At 43.4% G+C, this 17,450-nt stretch overlaps 2 protein-coding genes across 3 annotated transcripts in view; one reads left to right on the top strand and one right to left on the bottom strand.

Annotated features, from left to right (window-relative positions):
- The window catches only part of LOC122559487 (E3 ubiquitin-protein ligase TRIM33-like), a 110,957-nt gene extending 98,902 nt beyond the window's left edge, over nt 1-12,055 (top strand). For both annotated transcript variants that reach the window (XM_043708986.2, XM_043708989.2), the window contains 4 exons: nt 327-459; nt 3,476-3,553; nt 4,031-4,183; nt 11,660-12,055. In XM_043708986.2, coding sequence (XP_043564921.2) covers nt 327-459; nt 3,476-3,553; nt 4,031-4,183; nt 11,660-11,881 — 586 coding nt within the window. In that variant the 3' untranslated portion in view covers nt 11,882-12,055. The remainder of the gene's footprint in view (nt 1-326; nt 460-3,475; nt 3,554-4,030; nt 4,184-11,659) is intronic.
- Nucleotides 12,056-12,544: 489 nt separating this feature from the next.
- Nucleotides 12,545-17,450, bottom strand: part of LOC122559483 (uncharacterized) — a 183,730-nt gene continuing 178,824 nt past the window's right edge. The window contains exon 60 of the mRNA XM_087996932.1: nt 12,545-13,025. Within this exon, the coding sequence (XP_087853058.1) occupies nt 13,022-13,025 (4 nt within the window). The 3' untranslated portion in view covers nt 12,545-13,021. The remainder of the gene's footprint in view (nt 13,026-17,450) is intronic.

The following is a 17,450-nucleotide window of genomic DNA, read 5'->3' on the forward strand; positions in this document are numbered from 1 at the left end:
TGACATTACGTGCACTTTATAAACTTGTTTTTTTTTTGGAAGTGCTCTGGCCATTTATCGTAATGTTGTTGTGCTTGAATTGACTGTAGTATTTCCTACATCACACCAGTGACTAGATACACTTCATAACAACTAAGAAATGACTGAAGCCATGAGTGAAAAGTGTTGTGAAGTGGTTCTTCAAAGCTGAAACTAGTCAAGAAGATATTCAATTCCATGAAAGAGATGTTAGACTTGCCTGAGCAGATGGACTGAAGGGCCTCTAGCCCAGACGATGTAGTAAATAGAGTCTCACCAGTCTGAGTTGGTTAATTTATTTTGTTTAGCGGTGAATGGATCTGCACATTTTGTCGAGACCCTGTGAACCCAGAAGTGATGTATGACTGCGAAGACCAGTGGCAAATGGGTGAAAAGAGGAAAGTGGTTGCAGTCTCTGAGATGACCCCAGTCGATCAAAGGGTATGTCCAGTGGTTGCACTGTTTCTGGGAAAACCACACAGCTAAGTATGTTACTTTCCTGTTGCCAAATTTGAGAAGTGAAAGAGGAGAATTTTTAAAAAAATAAGACATTGTAATGTTGGGTTTAATCTTCACAAATTGTCGAGTGATGTCAGTTGTAACTTGATGTTCAGCACTCTGGCCTCTGATCCCACAAGGATCAGGGTTCGAGTCCCATTCCAGCGTTTTGAATGTGGAAATCTAGGCTGGCCTGGCTGAGGGAGTGCTGCACTATCGGGGACCCTGCTTTTTCAGGGAGATGTTAAGCGTAGACACCTATTTATTTGTCCCCTCAGATAGATGTCAAAAATTCCCCTGCACTTTTCTAAAGATAAGAGGAGCTTTTCCTTCTGGCCTGATCAATAATAAGGTTGAGTTCATCCTTATCACACAGAGGAGCCTTCTGTGGGCATACTAATGGCTGCATTTTCTATATTGAAATAATGTACTTTATTCAAAAGTGTATGTATTTGGCTGCTAAGCAGTTTTGGGAATCCAAAAGTTCTGAAATGTGCCTCAAGAATGTAGATTATACCACCTTCTTCTTTCCTGTGCTGTTTTGTAACTTTGAGCCAAAAGTTGATAAATGCACAGTTGTGAGATTCCTTTCCTGAGTGATGCCTTAAGTCTGCAGCCTGTGCCCTGTGTCTGAGCACTACCCACTGAAAGTTATTCTCGCTGGGACCAATATTGTTCACTAATGTTTCATTGGGGCCCAACATCCAAATGGAGCTATGCTCTCCAGATAGTATAGGCTTGTGGTCTTCCACAACTTCCGATGTAGTGGCTATGGGAGCAGCAGAGGCGACTTTCAACTGAGTTGATTAGTTCAGAGAGGGGGGTCCTTATTTGCTCACTCCAGAGAGGCTGGCGTAACCATGGCTCCTAATAGCTACATCCCTGAGAAAAGGACATTTTGTCAATGTTCTCAGTCGGAACTCTCAGCCAAATGCATCATGCATTTCATGCCAGAGATGCAGTTTTTTTATTCTGTTACATGGCTGGCACGCTCTGCATTTGCTGCCCATCTCAACTGCCCTCAGGAAAACTGGTAATGTTTGTGGGGGGGGGGGGGGAGAGCAGAGGTCAGAAAAATTACATTCTGAATCCATTAAAACAGGAAAACAAATCCAAGATGTTGGAAACCAGAAACAAGGACAGAGACATGATGGAAGACGCTCAGCATCTTTGGAGAGAGTTCAGAGTTAATGTTTCACCCTGTCTTTTCAGAAGCATCACTCTGTTTCTCTCTCGGTGCACTCAGTAATTTCAGTATCTTGTGCCTTATCAGCAAGCTGGGAGTGGTGTTTCCTGCATGTATTCTGCCTTGTAGTATTTTAGTATGACAGCCCATTTGCATACCAGCATTATTGTGATAATGAATATTTGAACAGCTTCAAGGTGTTGTTGACTGACTTGTGGGGGGGGGGGGGGGGAGGTGTAAAAAGGGCAGTGGAGGTGGAGATGGTTCAGTTATGGATTGATGAATTGGCCCTCTCTGCATGTTGTACAGATATTAAAAATGCTTAGTTGGCAACATTTTGACATCTCATCCTGAATGCTGTAAGTGTTTATTTTTTGAATCCCAACAGTGTGGAAACAGGCCCATCGGCTCAACAAATCCGCACTGACCCTCCGAAGAATAACCCACTCAAACCCATTCCCCCTATCCTATTATCCAATATTTACCTGCCTGACTAATGCACTTAACCTAAACATCCCTGAATGGTATGGGCAATTTAGCATGGCCCATTCACATAACTAGTACATCTTTGAGCAGTGGGAGGAAACCGGAGCACCTGGAGGAAACCCACACAAACGTGGAATGCGCAAACTCCACACACACACACACACACACACACACACACACACACACACACACACACACTTGCCTGAGGTTGGAATTGAACCTGGGTCCCTGGTGCTGTGAGGCAGCAGTGCTAACCACTGAGCCATTGGGACAGATGGATTCTTAACTCAAAATGAGTAACTCACCTCTTGACTCCCCAAAGCCTGTCCTCTATCTACAAGGCACATGTCCCATTCCCGGGAGTGGAACAGGTGATGAACTGTTCGGAATGGCCTACAATGTATTAAATGTTAGTTTTTTTTTTGTTTCTCTATTCACTCGTGGGATGTTGGGGGTCATTGGCTGGGCCAGCGTTTTATTGTCCTTCCCTAGGTGTCCTTGAGAAGTTGGGGTGAACTGCCTTCTTGAGCTGCTGCGGTCCTTGTGATGTTGGGAGACCCACAATGCTGTTAGGGAGAGAATGCCAGGATTTTGACCAACAAAACTGAAGGAGTGGTGACACATTTCCAAGTCAGGATAGTGAGTGTTTGAGGGGAACTTGCAGGTGTTTCAATGCATCTGCTGTCCTTGTCCTTCTAAATGGCATCTGATGTTTTTTTTTCTTCGAGATGGTGGTGGTCATGGGTTTGGAAGATGCTGTCTGAGGAGCCATAGTAAATTTCTGTAGTGCATCTTGTAAACTCTGCACACTGCTGATACTGACTACTTTGTCCTGGATGGTGTTGAGCTTTTTGAGTATTGTTGAAGTTGTACCCATCCAGGCAAGTTGGGTGTATTCTCTTATGGCTCTTGTGTGTCTTGTAGATAGAGGACAGGCTTTGGGGAGTCAAGAGGTGAGTACTCATTTTAAGATTTGTAGGCTCTGACTAGGATCCATCTGTCCCTTCAGTAGGGCATGAGACATCCCAAGGAGAGAGTGAATTCACTGTATTTGAAGTAACACTTATCATTCAGCAATGCCTTAAAGCTGATTACATGTTCATTATCACACTACTGCTGGTGTGCAAATGGGCCGCCATACTACATTACAACAATGACTGACTAAAATTGCAATCATACTTCATTTGCTGTAAAGTATGTTGCGTGTACTTCTTAGATGGTGAATGGTGCAATGAACATGGATCTTTCTTTGGGGAGAGTGATGGGTGGATGTATTTTCTGTTTCAGAAATGTGAGAACCTGCTGCTGTCCATGTACTGTGATGAACTGAGTGTTGCTTTCCAAGAGCCAGTTCCTGCCTCCGTTGTAAGTGGGTTTTCTTTGGTTTGCTCTAATATTCCACATCCCTGAGGATGAGCTGGTGTACTGTGCAGCCACGAGGCATTGCCCTATTTCATCCTGCAGTGACCTTTCCATGAGGTGTAAGCTGTGACTGAGTGCAATTTATCTATCTGTTCATCTGGCGAGGCCTATACCAGCTTGCCAACAGTGTGGGGAATGCTGACCACATTCAGAATCTGTAGGTAGACGAGTGTGAGTGTGAGTGTGGCCAGGATTTCTAAAAGCAGAACTGTATTTCTTACTGAGCAGGAGGTAATAGCCCCATTGGTTGAGGCTGGAATCCCATGTTAGGGACTGGGTTGAAGGAAAACACATTGGATGGTGAGGTTAGAACAGTCATCCTCTGGTCTGCCAGTCTGCAGCCACTGTTGCCCACCCATTCCATCTCCTATTGCCATTAATCCCACTGAGAGCTCAAGAAGGCTCCTCTGTCTCTTGCAGGTTCCTGACTACTACAAGATTATAAAGAAGCCAATGGACATGTGCACTGTGAAGATGAAACTGCAGAGGCAACACTCACAGCACTATAATACGGCCGAGGAGTTTGTGGGTGATATCAGGCTGATCTTTAAGAATTGTGAAGAATTCAATGAGGTAACGGCAATAATACAGTAAACCAGTTTATGGCCTACATTCTGTAGTTAGTGGGATTGCATGTGTTGATTGGAAACCGAAATTGGCAGTGGCAGGTTTGATTAATCTTTAAAATGGGGGCATGATAGGAGAGGGAGGGCCAGCTTGGGATGACATGGATCCTTTGGAACCAATCCTAAGCCTATGCCTGTATGTGACCCCTACCCACCCCTTACCCCACCCAGTACTACTCCTTGTGAAATTCTGTCTTCTGTGAACCATTTCAAATGCCTCAAGTATATCCCTGCTGCTAGTTTCCTGTCTACCCTTGAAGCTAACAGCCTCAAAGGTCATTAATAGATGTCACACACTATTTCCCTTTCCCTTTCACAGTTCTGACCACTTGTTCTGATTGTTGTCGCTGTCTCGTTTGGCAGCCCTTCAAGGGTAAAGGTGACGTACTTCCACTCCGGGAGAGAAGGGGGCTTGGAATATGTTATGCGCTGTTGGTCATGTGCCTGATTTAATAAGTCAAAGTTTTTCCCTGCTATTGATATTGGATGAGCTCTGTGGCTTGATATTAGAGCTTATTTGATTGAGCTCCTTGGAAGCACCAGGGATGATATTTATTATTTTAAAAATGCTGAACATGTGTGAATTACTGTTGTTCTACCCTGTAGCTCCCTGTTTTTCTCTCTCTCTTCCTCTTTCTGGATTAACAATCCACCAAGGACTGTTCTGGAATCTCAGCAGTTCTAAAACAACAAAACCAATATGTCTATTCTTTCTGTCTGCTTCCATTTATTTTAAACCCCTATGGTGGAGGCTGCCACCTTAAAGACCTAACAGTTTTTTTTTAGTCCCAATATGTTCTGCATTCTCATTAGACGTTTTGTTTCTTGTAATGTTGTTTTGTCTTCTGCTCTGAAAACAGATACAAAGGAAGATTGGGCTAAGTCATTTTGGGGATGAGGAGGAAGCAGGTTGAAAAGGTGGGCTAGTTATGGAGCATGGTGATTACTAGCAGAGGGGTGGGCCAGTTTATCCCAGAAGTTTAGGTTTTAATTCCTGTAATTCTCTCCGAATTTAGAACGTTGCACATGTCCTGATACAACCAGCACAGTTCCTGATTATGCTGCTGCAATGATTTTCCTGAAGCAATATTTTTTCCAGTAGCCTTTACATATCTCGCTTTAAGCATCTGCACCACCCCTCAAAGGTTGAGGACTTCCTTTGTGAAGGCATTTACTCCCCAACGTTTGTTGAGAATGGAGTGATTTTTTTTTTAAAAAAGTTCAGTTGATTTTAACACTGTCATACATTTCAACTAAAATGCCTGATCTGTTTTGTCCAACTTGTTGTTCTTCCTGACATAATTGGTTTTATTTGAACAGAAGACCTCTGTTTTATCCTCAATTATAATAATTTGATATTCAGTTTGAGATTAAATCATTTTGATAACTGTTCCCCAGAGGGTACTTTAATTATACTTTAAGATTACTAACTAACCTGTCCTTGCACAATACTTGATCAAAAATGACCTATTTCCTAATTGTTTCCTTGACACATTATTCATTAGGGTACAGCAGTTACTGACTGACTGACTGACTGGTTTGGGATCGCAATATACACTTTAAGTAGTTTGCAGGTGTAAAGATAAGGGTAACCATTTTCCAAGTTAGCTTGTCACAGAAATGTCACCAAAGTGCTGCAGCTAAAATTTATATTCCTCTCTTTCAGACAGTTGCAATTCTCAAACAGAATCTGTTAGTGTTTTATGCACTGGCTAGTACCGCTGGCATTGTCACACTTTAAGTGACACTGGAGACATGGCCTGGATTATGTACTCAGAATGGTACTGTGGGGTGAAGCTGACGACTGTTCCCAAATGTCACTATAAACAGATCTTGCCACGTGGCATCAGGTTTTAACTTTGGTCTGTTTCATCTCCCTGCCTTAGCCGTGCCCGTATTTCCCATGTCTGTTGAGTTGCAAGTAGGTACCAACAATTGGCTGGTATTTTCAGGTTGATCAATTACTTCCAACAAGCTCGTCCTACTCCCCTGTGTTCTTCTCCTAACCCTGCAACTATTTCTTCCTAATTCCTCTCAAAGTGCCTCCTCCGCACTCAATAGACAATAGGTGCAGGAGTAGGCCATTCTGCCCTTCGAGCCTGCACTACCATTCATTATGATCATGGCTGATCATCCTTAATCAGTATCCTGTTCCTGCCTTATCTCCATAACCCTTGATTCCACTATCCTTGAGAGCTCTATCCAACTCTTTCTTAAATGAATCCGGAGACTGGGCCTCCACTGCCCTCTGGGGCAGAGCATTCCACACAGCCACCACTCTCTGGGTGAAGAAGTTTCTCCTCATTTCTGTTCTAAATGGTCTACCCTGTATTTTTAAGCTGTGTCCTCTGGTTTGGCACTCACCCATCAGCGGAAACATGTTTCCTGCCTCCAGAGTGTCCAATCCTTTAATAATCTTATATTGTCTCAATCAGATCCCCTCTCAGTCGTCTAAACTTGAGGGTATACAAGCCCAGTCGCTCCAGTCTTTCAGCGTAAGGTAGTCCCGCCAAACCAGGAATTGATCTCGTGAATCTACGCTGCACTCCCTCAATAGCCAGAATGTCTTTCCTCAAATTTGGAGACCAGAACTGCACAGTACTCCAGGTGTGGTCTCACCAGGGCCCTGTACAGCTGCAGAAGAATCTCTTTGCTTCTATACTCAATCCCTCTTGTTATGAAGGCCAGCATGCTATTAGCCTTCTTCACTACCTGCTGTACCTGCATGCTTACCTTCATTGACTGGTGTACAAGAACTCCCAGATCTCTTTGTACTGCTTCTTTACCTAAATTGATTCCATTTAGGTAGTAATCTGCCTTCCTGCTCTTGCCACCAAAGTGGATAACCGTACATTTATCCACATTAAACTGCATCTGCCATGCATCTGACCACTCACCTAACCTGTCCAGGTCACCCTGTAATCTCCTAACATCCTCCTCACATTTCACCCTGCCACCCAGCTTAGTATCATCAGCAAAGTTGCTAATGTTATTACTAATACCATCTTCTATATCATTAACATATATTGTAAAAAGCTGCGGTCCCAGCACTGATCCCTGCGGTACCCCACTGGTCACTGCCTGCCATTCCAAAATGGAGCCGTTTATCACTACTTTGTTTCCTATCAGCCAACCAACTTTCAATCCAAGTTAGTACTTTGCCCCCAATACCATGTGCCCTAATTTTGCTCACTAACCTCCCTATGTGGGACTTTATCAAAAGCTTTCTGAAAGTCCAGGTACACTACATCATCTGGATCTCCCTCGTCCATCTTCAGAGTTACATCATCAAAATTATTCAAGCATGATTTCCCCTTCATAAATCCATGCTGACTCTCACCTATCCTGTTACTACTATCCAGATGTGTCGTAATTTCATCCTTTATAATAGACTCCAGCATCTTTCCCACCACTGAGGTCAGACTAACTGGTCTATAATTTCCTGCTTTCTCTCCTAACAGTTTAGAACATAGAACATAGAAGAATACAGCGCAGTACAGACCCTTTGGCCCTCGATGTTGCGCCGATCCAAGCCCACCTAACCTATACTAACCCACTATCCTCCATATACCTATCCAATGCCCGCTTAAATGCCCATAAAGAGGGAGAGTCCACCACTGCTACTGGCAGGGCATTCCATGAACTTACGACTCGCTGAGTGAAGAACCTACCCCTAACTTCAGTCCTATATCTACCCCCCCTTAATTTAAAGCTATGCCCCCTTGTAATACCCGACTCCATATGCGGGAAAAGGTTCACACTGTCAACCCTATCTAACCCCCTAATCATCTTGTACACCTCAATCAAGTCACCCCTAAACCTTCTTTTCTCTAATGAAAACAGCCCCAAGTGTCTCAGTCTTTCCTCATACGATCTTCCTTCCATACCAGGCAACATCCTGGTAAACCTCCTCTGCACCCGTTCCAGTGCCTCCACATCCTTCCTATAGTATGGCGACCAAAACTGCACACAATATTCCAGATGCGGCCGCACCAGAGTCTTATACAACTGCATCATGACCTCAGGACTCCGGAACTCAATTCCTCTACCAATAAAAGCCAGTACGCCATATGCCTTCCTCACCACACTATTTACCTGGGTGGCAACTTTCAGAGATCTGTGTACATGGACACCAAGATCCCTCTGCTCATCCACACTACCAAGTATCCGACCATTAGACCAGTACCCCATCTTTTTGTTATTCTTCCCAAAGTGAATCACCTCACACTTAGCTACATTGAATTCCATTTGCCACCTTTCTGCCCAGCTCTGCAGCTTCTCTATATCCTGCTGTAACACAACTCCTCCGACTTTCGTATCATCCGCAAACTTGCTCACCCAACCTTCTAACCCCTCTTCCAGGTCATTTATAAAAATGACAAACAGCAATGGTCTCAAAACAGATCCTTGCGGAACACCGCTAGTGACGGCACTCCATGAAGAAACTTTGCCATCAACTACTACCCTCTGTCTTCTTCCATCCAGCCAATTCCTAATCCAAACCTCCAACTCACCATCAATGCCATATCTCCGTATTTTCTGCAGTAGCCTACCATGGGGAACCTTATCAAACGCCTTACTAAAATCCATATATACCACATCTTTCCCCTCATCAACCTCCTTCGTCACCTTTTCAAAGAATTCAATAAGGTTTGTGAGGCACGACCTGCCCTTCACAAAACCATGCTGACTATCCTTGATCACATTATTCCTATCCAGATGTGCATAAATCCTATCCCTTACAATTCTCTCTAAGACTTTGCCCACAACAGAAGTGAGACTCACCGGCCTATAGTTACTAGGGTTATCCCTACTCCCCTTTTTGAACAAGGGAACCACATTTGCTATCCTCCAGTCTTCTGGCACTACTCCTGTAGACAAAGAGGACATAAAAATCAAGGCCAATGGCTCTGCAATCTCCTCCCTTGCTTCCCAGAGAATCCTAGGATAAATGCCATCAGGCCCAGGGGACTTATCTATTTTCACCTTTTCCAGGATTTCCAACACCTCTTCTCTACATACCTCAAAGCCATCCATTCTACTTATTTGTGACTCAGTATTCACATCGACGACAATGCCCTGTTCCTGAGTAAATACTGAAGAAAAGTATTCATTCAGTGTCTCCCCAATCTCTTCCGCCTCCACACGCAACTTCCCACTACTATCGTTGACTGGACCTATTCCTACCCTAGTCATTCTTTTATTCCTAACATACCTATAGAAAGCCTTAGGGTTTTCCCTAATCCTACCGACTAAGGACCTTTCATGTCCCCTCCTTGCTGCTCTTAGCTCTCTCTTCAGGTCCTTCCTGGCTACCCTATAACTCTCAATCGCCCCAATTGAACCTTCACGTCTCATCTTGAGATAGGCCGCCCTCTTCCATTTAACAAGGGATTCCAATTCCTTATTAAACCACGGCTCCCTCGCACGACCCTTTCCTCCCTGCCTGACAGGTACATAATTATCAAGGACACTCAATAGTTGCTCCTTGAACAAGCTCCACATATCATTTACACTCTTGCCTTGGAGTCTACTTTTCCAAGCCACACATCCTAAGTCATGCCTCACCGCATCATAATTTCCCTGACCCCAGCTATAACTCTTGCCCTGTAGTACACACTTATCCCTCTCCATCACGAGAGTAAAAATCACCGAATTATGGTCACTATCCCCAAAGTGCTCACCTACCTCTAATTCTAACACCTGGCCTGGTTCGTTACCCAGAACCAAATCCAGTATGGCCTCACCTCTTGTTGGCCTGTCTACATATTGTGTCAGGAAACTCTCCTGCACACGTTGAACAAACACTGACCCATCTAACGAACTTGAGCTATAGCTTTCCCAATCAATATCAGGAAAGTTAAAGTCCCCCATAACAACCACCCTATTACTGTCACTCATCTCCTGAATCACCTTCCCTATCCTTTCTTCAATGATTCTAGGACTATTAGGAGGCCTGTAAAAGACTCCTAACAGGGTGACCTCACCTTTCCTATTCCTAACCTCAGCCCAAGTTTCTCCAACACCAATTCCTGGCAAATATAAATTCCCTTAAGTTCAGGTCCTTCAGCCACAGTTACCTCAGGGAGATTGCTTGTGTCTTCCCCAGTGAACACAGATTTGAAGTACCAATTCAATTCTTCTGCCATTTCTTTGTTCCCTGTAATATATTCCCCTGTTTCTGTTTTCAAGGGCTCAAGTTTAGTCTTAACCATTTTTTTGCCTTTCACATACCTAAAAAAGCTTTTACTATCCTCCTTTATATTTTTGGCCAGTTTACCTTCGTACCTCACCTTTTTCTCTGCGTATTTCCTTCTTAGTAATCCTCTGTTGTTCTTTAAAAGCTTCCTAGTCCTCCGTTTTCCCATTTATCTTTGCTATGTTATACTTTTTCTCTTTTAACTTTATATGTTTAACTTCCCTCGTCAGCCACGGCCACCCAAGCCTCCTCCTAGGATCTTTCTTCCTTTTTGGAATGAACTGATCCTGCATCTTCTGCATTATACACAGAAATATCCACCATTGTTCCTCCACTGTCATCCCTGCTAAGGTATTGTACCATTGAACTTTGGCCAGCTCCTCCCTCACAGCTCCTTTATTCAACTGAAATATTGTCACTTCCGATTGTACCCTCTCCCTCTCAAATTGCAGATTGAAGCTTATTGTATTATGGTCACTACTTCCCAATGGCTCCTTCACTGATCAATTCTGGTTTGTTGCACAATACCAGATCCAGAATTGCCTTCTCCCTGGTAGGCTCCAGCACCAGCTGTTCTAAGAATCCATCTCTGAGGCACTCCACAAAGTCTCTTTCTTGAGGTCCAATACCATCCTGATTCTCCCAGTCTACCTGCATGTTGAAATCCCCCATAACAACTGTAGTAACATCTTTGCGACAGGCCAATTTCAGTTCCTGATTCAACTTACATCCGACATCCAGACTGTTTGGGGGCCTGTAGATAATTCCCAAGAGGGTCTTTTTACCCTTAGAATTTCTCAGCTCTATCCATACTGACTCTACATCTGCTGGTATATTCCAAACCTACTTGTTTTAAAATGGTTTCCTTATGTCACCTTTGTCTTTTCGTAGCTGACCCTTTACCTAATGGGTAAAGACTCCCTCAATCTTTCTTGGCCAAACCCCTCATGACCTTGAGGACCTCTATCATATCCCCTCAGTGCTCTGAAGGGAATGTATTCGCATAAACCAGACTGGAACTTACTGACTTCAATATGTGTCCACATTCCCCTTAGCCTCTTCCCACAATCTGAAATGGCAAAACATAAACTACAGAGCTTGCAAAACAGCAGAGATCTGGGTGCCTTCATGGAAATGGCAGAGATTGTGTTTGGCCCAGTGCATGTGGGGGGGAAAAGGTGTGCTGTGGTTATAGAAATACCATTTGCTTTGGTTTCCCTGCAGCCGGATTCTGAGGTGGCCCATGCTGGTAAGACCTTGGAGCAGATCTTTGAGTCCAAGCTGATGGCGCTGTTTCCAGACAGGACTTTCCCACCCTTGCCACCCACCAAAGTGGACAGTGAGAGCCCAAAGGTCAACATTGACTCAGAGGACGATGACGACGATGTGGTCCAGCCTCGACGAAAGCGTTGCAAAGGGAGAGACAGCCCTATCTTCATCAAATGACTGTAAAACAATCTTCTCTTGTTACATAGACTTGGTGATAACTGTAATATTTGTATCATAGAAATAATATTTAAGAAGCGATGCTTGAAATATCTAGTTAGTGATGAACACTATTCTGTATTAGAAGTACAAACCAGCAGGTGGTAAATTAAAGACATTTCTACTACCTCATAACCATGTCTGCCCTTTTTTTGTTTGTGAATCCCAATATCAGTCACCACTTTTCGCCCACGTTTGCATTTGATTTTCACCTTTTTGAGGTGAGTTGGTGATTGCTGCTATCTGGATGTTCTCCACACGCTGCAGAAGTACCACTGTCACCATTGTGTTCTCTCCTCTACTGACCAGGCTGCCTTAAGACCATTTTTAAAATTGCAAATGTTCACAGTGAATTCACTGAGGAAAATAAGATCATAGCACCCTTGCCCCCTGCTAAGCACAATCTCCAGTGACTGCACCCAAGGTAAAACTAGCAGGACTGCAGGTAAAATGAAAACATTGACAGGTCCCTGGGTGACTGCTACCCACAAGGCTATGAAGTGGGGTAGCTCAGCTCTTACATAAATGTTTGGCGATATTTCTTCACAAAACACACTTGAAGGGTGCTGCTGTTGTGCCTTAATTGAAGCTGAACCACAACACTCAAACATAATTAGGCAGTAATTTGGCAAGAGACCTTTTATTGGAGTTAAACTTCTATCAATGGCTGCCATAATTTTATTTTAACCTCCATAATACACAATCCCGATTTGAAAATAAGACACCTACTAAGATAACAACCAAGAATCGCAGATGCTGAAGATCTGAAACAAAAGCAGAAATTGCTAGAGAAACTCAGCAAGTCTGTGCAGCAAAAGCAGAATTAATGTTGCTACTCCAGTGACTAAATCCGCTTTCGTGCCACAGATGCTGACAGTTGTTTCACCCGGATAACTAGTCATCCTTATTCTATTAATCACAATGTGAAAATGAAATGAATAAATGCAGGCTTTCTAGTTTGTCGTCATTATATATCTCAACACTTAAAAGCCATGTAATTAGTCACATAATTTAAAAGAATATTTTAACTACAACCCCTGCCCCAAAAATAAATCTTGTACAAGCTTCAACTTGAATTGAGACTGGATGGATGGTCATTCATTACCTAAAGGGTGGGATTAAGGTACATAATGTTAGTATATGAATCAGGAATTCTGGATGGTAAATAAAACAAAGGTCACTCTTGTATTTACATAGTTAAGTGGATAATATTAAGATTTATATGAAATGAATGAAGTACCAGATACACTGCATAAAATGTCTGCCTATGTACCAGAGGAATAGCTAGTTATTTTGCCTTGTGATGGGCAGATCTGCTGTGTCATTGTGTACTATAGTCCTTCATTCCCCTCCTTGTCATAGAGCAGGATTTGCAAATGTCATTCTGCTGCTGAGGTGTTGAAAAGCCAACAGGAGGCCAATTCATCAGAGTATCTGAGGTACTTTAGTGTTAGGTGTTGTTCTGTCAAAAGGCCTACCGCGAGAATACAAAATTAAAGATAAGAAATGGGAGTTCTCAGCAATTTCACTGAAGGCTGATGAAGTCAAAAATACTCTAGTTCTGTCAGAAGAAAATATGAAAGATTTAGTGTTTGTCAACTTTGAGCAAACATCAAATGGTGGAAGAAACATCCATGACTGCCACACTGTCGCTAAACTGTTTAACAGACTGCATTGTTCCAAACCCCCCTCTGCTTTTTTTTCTGACAATGGCATCTTGCCTGAAGGTACTGCTTGCTGAGGACCATTCAGCCTTGGGGGGGCCATGCTGTGTCAATACCAACAGGATTCTCTTCAGCATGATGTCAATGGCATCCTGATGGGCTGAGCTTCTCTGTTTGATTACGCAGGAGATTGAAACCAAGATGACTTCACAGGGCAAATGCACCTGCACGATTGCCCCAGATGAGGTTTCTGTCTGTTAGCCTAAGAGGATTAGTGTCTGGAGTGTAATTAACACCATGGATTGATGGAATCAGTCCGTGGAGAGATACAGCAAGCTTGGATCAAGTATTGCATTGACAGCAGTACTTGTGTAACTCTGTTCAGTTTCTAGCAATGAACATTTTTTGTCCAAATCTCAATCTCTACTAGTTAGATCAAGGAAATGGATTGCCCACATCCGTAACAAACCACAACTAAGATCAGATCACTAATATGCACAGCCATTGTTGCCTGTCTGCTTTTATCTGCAATATATAAGGGCTTTTTCTATCCTATTTTGGAAGAGTTTGGATAAGTATCAGTTTTCAAAGTTGCTTCAGCATATTAGCTCTGAGGCAAGCTTGTTATCTTGGCCTTAATGATGACATATGTTCCCTTTAGCCAGTACCTGCATGATAATTGGTACACTGACACCATTTTACAGCACTGACTTGCAATTCATGGACTTTGGAAGTCAAAGCGGAAGAAGAATAAGTGGGAATATTAATAACCACACTATGCAGCAGCTCACAATCAGCCTACAATTAATGAGACCTCCTTAATGGCACTCTGTCCCCATTTTCATACATGTGCTGCCATTTTTCTGGGATTGCTACAAATGGGTTTTTTGCAATGTCTGGGTTGTCTTTATGATGAATATGGCTGTCAGCAGAGACAGGAAACCCAGCTTTGTGAAGAATGGGGCCCTTTTTAGTGAACAGATCCCCTTTTGTGATTGATGGATGCCTGTCTTTGGTAATATTCTGTATGTATGTAACTGTGTTGAACAGCTCGCTGCTCTTTGCTTGTGGTAAATGAGCTCCCTCTGTGGCAAGATTTTCATCCACGATCAATACAGTCCCATTGTCTGGGATTCATTAATTAATTTCCCTTTTGTATGCCTCATTGATGAAGAGGGGATGTTTGACATGTCAACATGTGATGAGATGGTGTATCAATTTCTGATGGATGTTTTGACAAAGTGGCAGAACATATCCTCAGTGATCACCCTCAGTTTGTCTGCACTGTTTATTGACTTTAAATGCTATGGTTATAGTTTAGAAGGAACCTACTGGCAGAGTCAGCATTTGTTGCCCATTCCTAATTGCCCTGAAGGCAATTATTAGACTCTTTAGATTAGATTCTCTACATTATGGAAACAGGCCCTTCAACCCAACAAGGCTCTAGCTTCCCACAGAGTTCTCGGGTACACCTGATCAGGTCCTGGGGATTTATCCACTTTTAACCGTTTCAAGACATCCTACACTTCCTCCTCTGTGTAATCTGGACATTTTGCAAGATGTCATCATCTATTTCCCTACAGTCTATATCTTCCATATCCTTTTCCACAGTAAATACCGATGCAAAATATTCATTTATTATCTCCCCCATTTTCTGTGGCTCCACACAAAGGCCGCCTTGCTGATCTTTGAGGGGCCCTATTCTTTCCCTAGTTACCCTTTTGTCCTTAGTATATTTGTAAAACCCCTTTGGATTCTCCTTAATTCTATTTGCCAAAGCTATCTCATGTCCCCGTTTTGCCCTCCTGATTTCCCTCTTAAGTATACTCCTACTTCCTTTATACTCTTCTAAGGATTCACTCGATCTATCCTGTCTATACCTGACATATGCTTCCTTCTTTTTCTTAACCAAACCCTCAATTTCTTTAGTCATCCAGCATTCCCTATACCTACCAGCCTTCCCTTTCACCCTGACAGGAATATACTTTCTCTGGATTCTTGTTATCTCATTTCTGAAGGCTTCCCATTTTCCAGCTGTCCCTTTATCTGCGAACAACTGCCTCCAATCAGCTTTCGAAAGTTCTTGCCTAATATCATCAAAATTGGCCTTTCTCCAATTTAGAACTTCAACTTTTTAGATCTGGTCTATCCTTATCCATCACTTTTAAAACGAATAGAATTATGGTCGCTGGCCCCAAAGTGCTCCCCCACTGACACCTCAGTAACCTGCCCTGCCTTATTTCCCAAGAGTAGGTCTAGTTTTGCACCTTTTCTAATAGGTAAATCCACAGATCGAATCAGAAAATTGTCTTGTACACACTTAGGATAGTGAAGAAAGCGTTTGGTATGCTTTCTTTTATTGGTCAGAGTATTGAGTACAGGGATTGGGAGGTCATGTTGCAGCTGTACAGGACATTGGTCAGGCCACTGTTGGAATATTGTGTGCTATTCTGGTCTCCTTCCTATTGGAAAGATGTTGTGAAACTTGAAAGGGTTCAGAAAAGACTTACAAGGATGTTGCCAGGGTTGGAGGATCTGAGCTACAGGGAGAGGCTGAACAGGCTGGGGCTGTTTTACCTGGAGCGTTGGATGCTGAGGGGTGACCTTATAGAGGTTTACAAAATTATGGGGGGCATGGATAGGATAAACAGACAAAGTCTTTTCCCTAGGGTTGGGGAGTCCAGAACGAGAGGGCATAGGTTTAGGGTGAGAGGGGAAAGATATAAAAGAGACCTAAGAAGCAACTTTTTCACACAGAGGGTAGTACGTGTATGGAATGAGCTGCCAGAGGATGTGGTGGAGGCTGGTACAATTGCAACATTTAAGAGGCATTTGGATGGGTATATGAATCGGAAGGGTTTGGAGGGATATGGGCCGGGTGCTGGCAGATAGGACTAGATTGGGTTGGGATATCTGGTCAGCATGGACGGGTTGGACGAAGGGTCTGTTTCCATGCTGTACATCTCTATGACTGTAAGGCCACACCGACCCTCGAAGAGTAACCCACCCAGACCCATTCCCCTATCATGTATTTACCCCTGACTAATGTGCCTAACACTAGCACAGCCAATCCACCTAACCTGCACACCTTTGGATTGTGGGAGGAAACCCATGCAGACACTGGAAGAATGTGCAATACTCCACTCAGGTGAGGTTGGAATTGAACCTGGATCCCTGGCGCTGTGAGACAGCAGTGCTAACCACTGAGCCATTGTGCTGCCCTGAATTATTGAATGACTACAGTCCATTTGAAGTAGTCACATCCATGGTTCTGAATGGGATAAATCCAGAACAGATCAGGTAGCTAAAAAGTGTACATCTATTATCCAATCTGCGATCTCCTGAACTGGCATATTTCCCACTCTGCCACTACTGTCAAGCAGGTGGAATTAACCTGGTTCAAGGAACAGTGCAGAAGAATAAACCTCAAAATCAAACCTTTGCCTGGTGAAACTACAGCACAGTTACCTGCCAAATAGTTGACACTGCTTGGAATTGGAGCTACGTCATCCTGCTGATAAATGGTAAGGTAACATTGACACCATACAAGGCCCAGGTGACGACTGTCTCCAACAAAACAGAATCTGACTATCCCATCTTCACATTCAACGGCATTTACATCTCGACCCTTCCGCCACCATCTAGGGCATTAATAGAAACTGAACTCAAACACCTGTGGCTACAGGAGCAGCTCAGAGTCTGGATGTTTAGCCATGAGTAACTCACCTCCTGACTCCCCAAAGCCTGCCCACAATCTTCAAGTCACAAGTGTGATGGAATACTCTCCACTTACCCCTGATTGAGTGCAGATCCAACACCACCCAAGAAGCTTCACACCAACTTTCTCTACCACCACGTACAGTAGC

Source organism: Chiloscyllium plagiosum, unplaced genomic scaffold, assembly GCF_037043375.1.
Source record: "Chiloscyllium plagiosum isolate Xiang-an unplaced genomic scaffold, Cpla_swu_hap1 HiC_scaffold_19, whole genome shotgun sequence".
NCBI lineage: Eukaryota > Metazoa > Chordata > Chondrichthyes > Orectolobiformes > Hemiscylliidae > Chiloscyllium > Chiloscyllium plagiosum.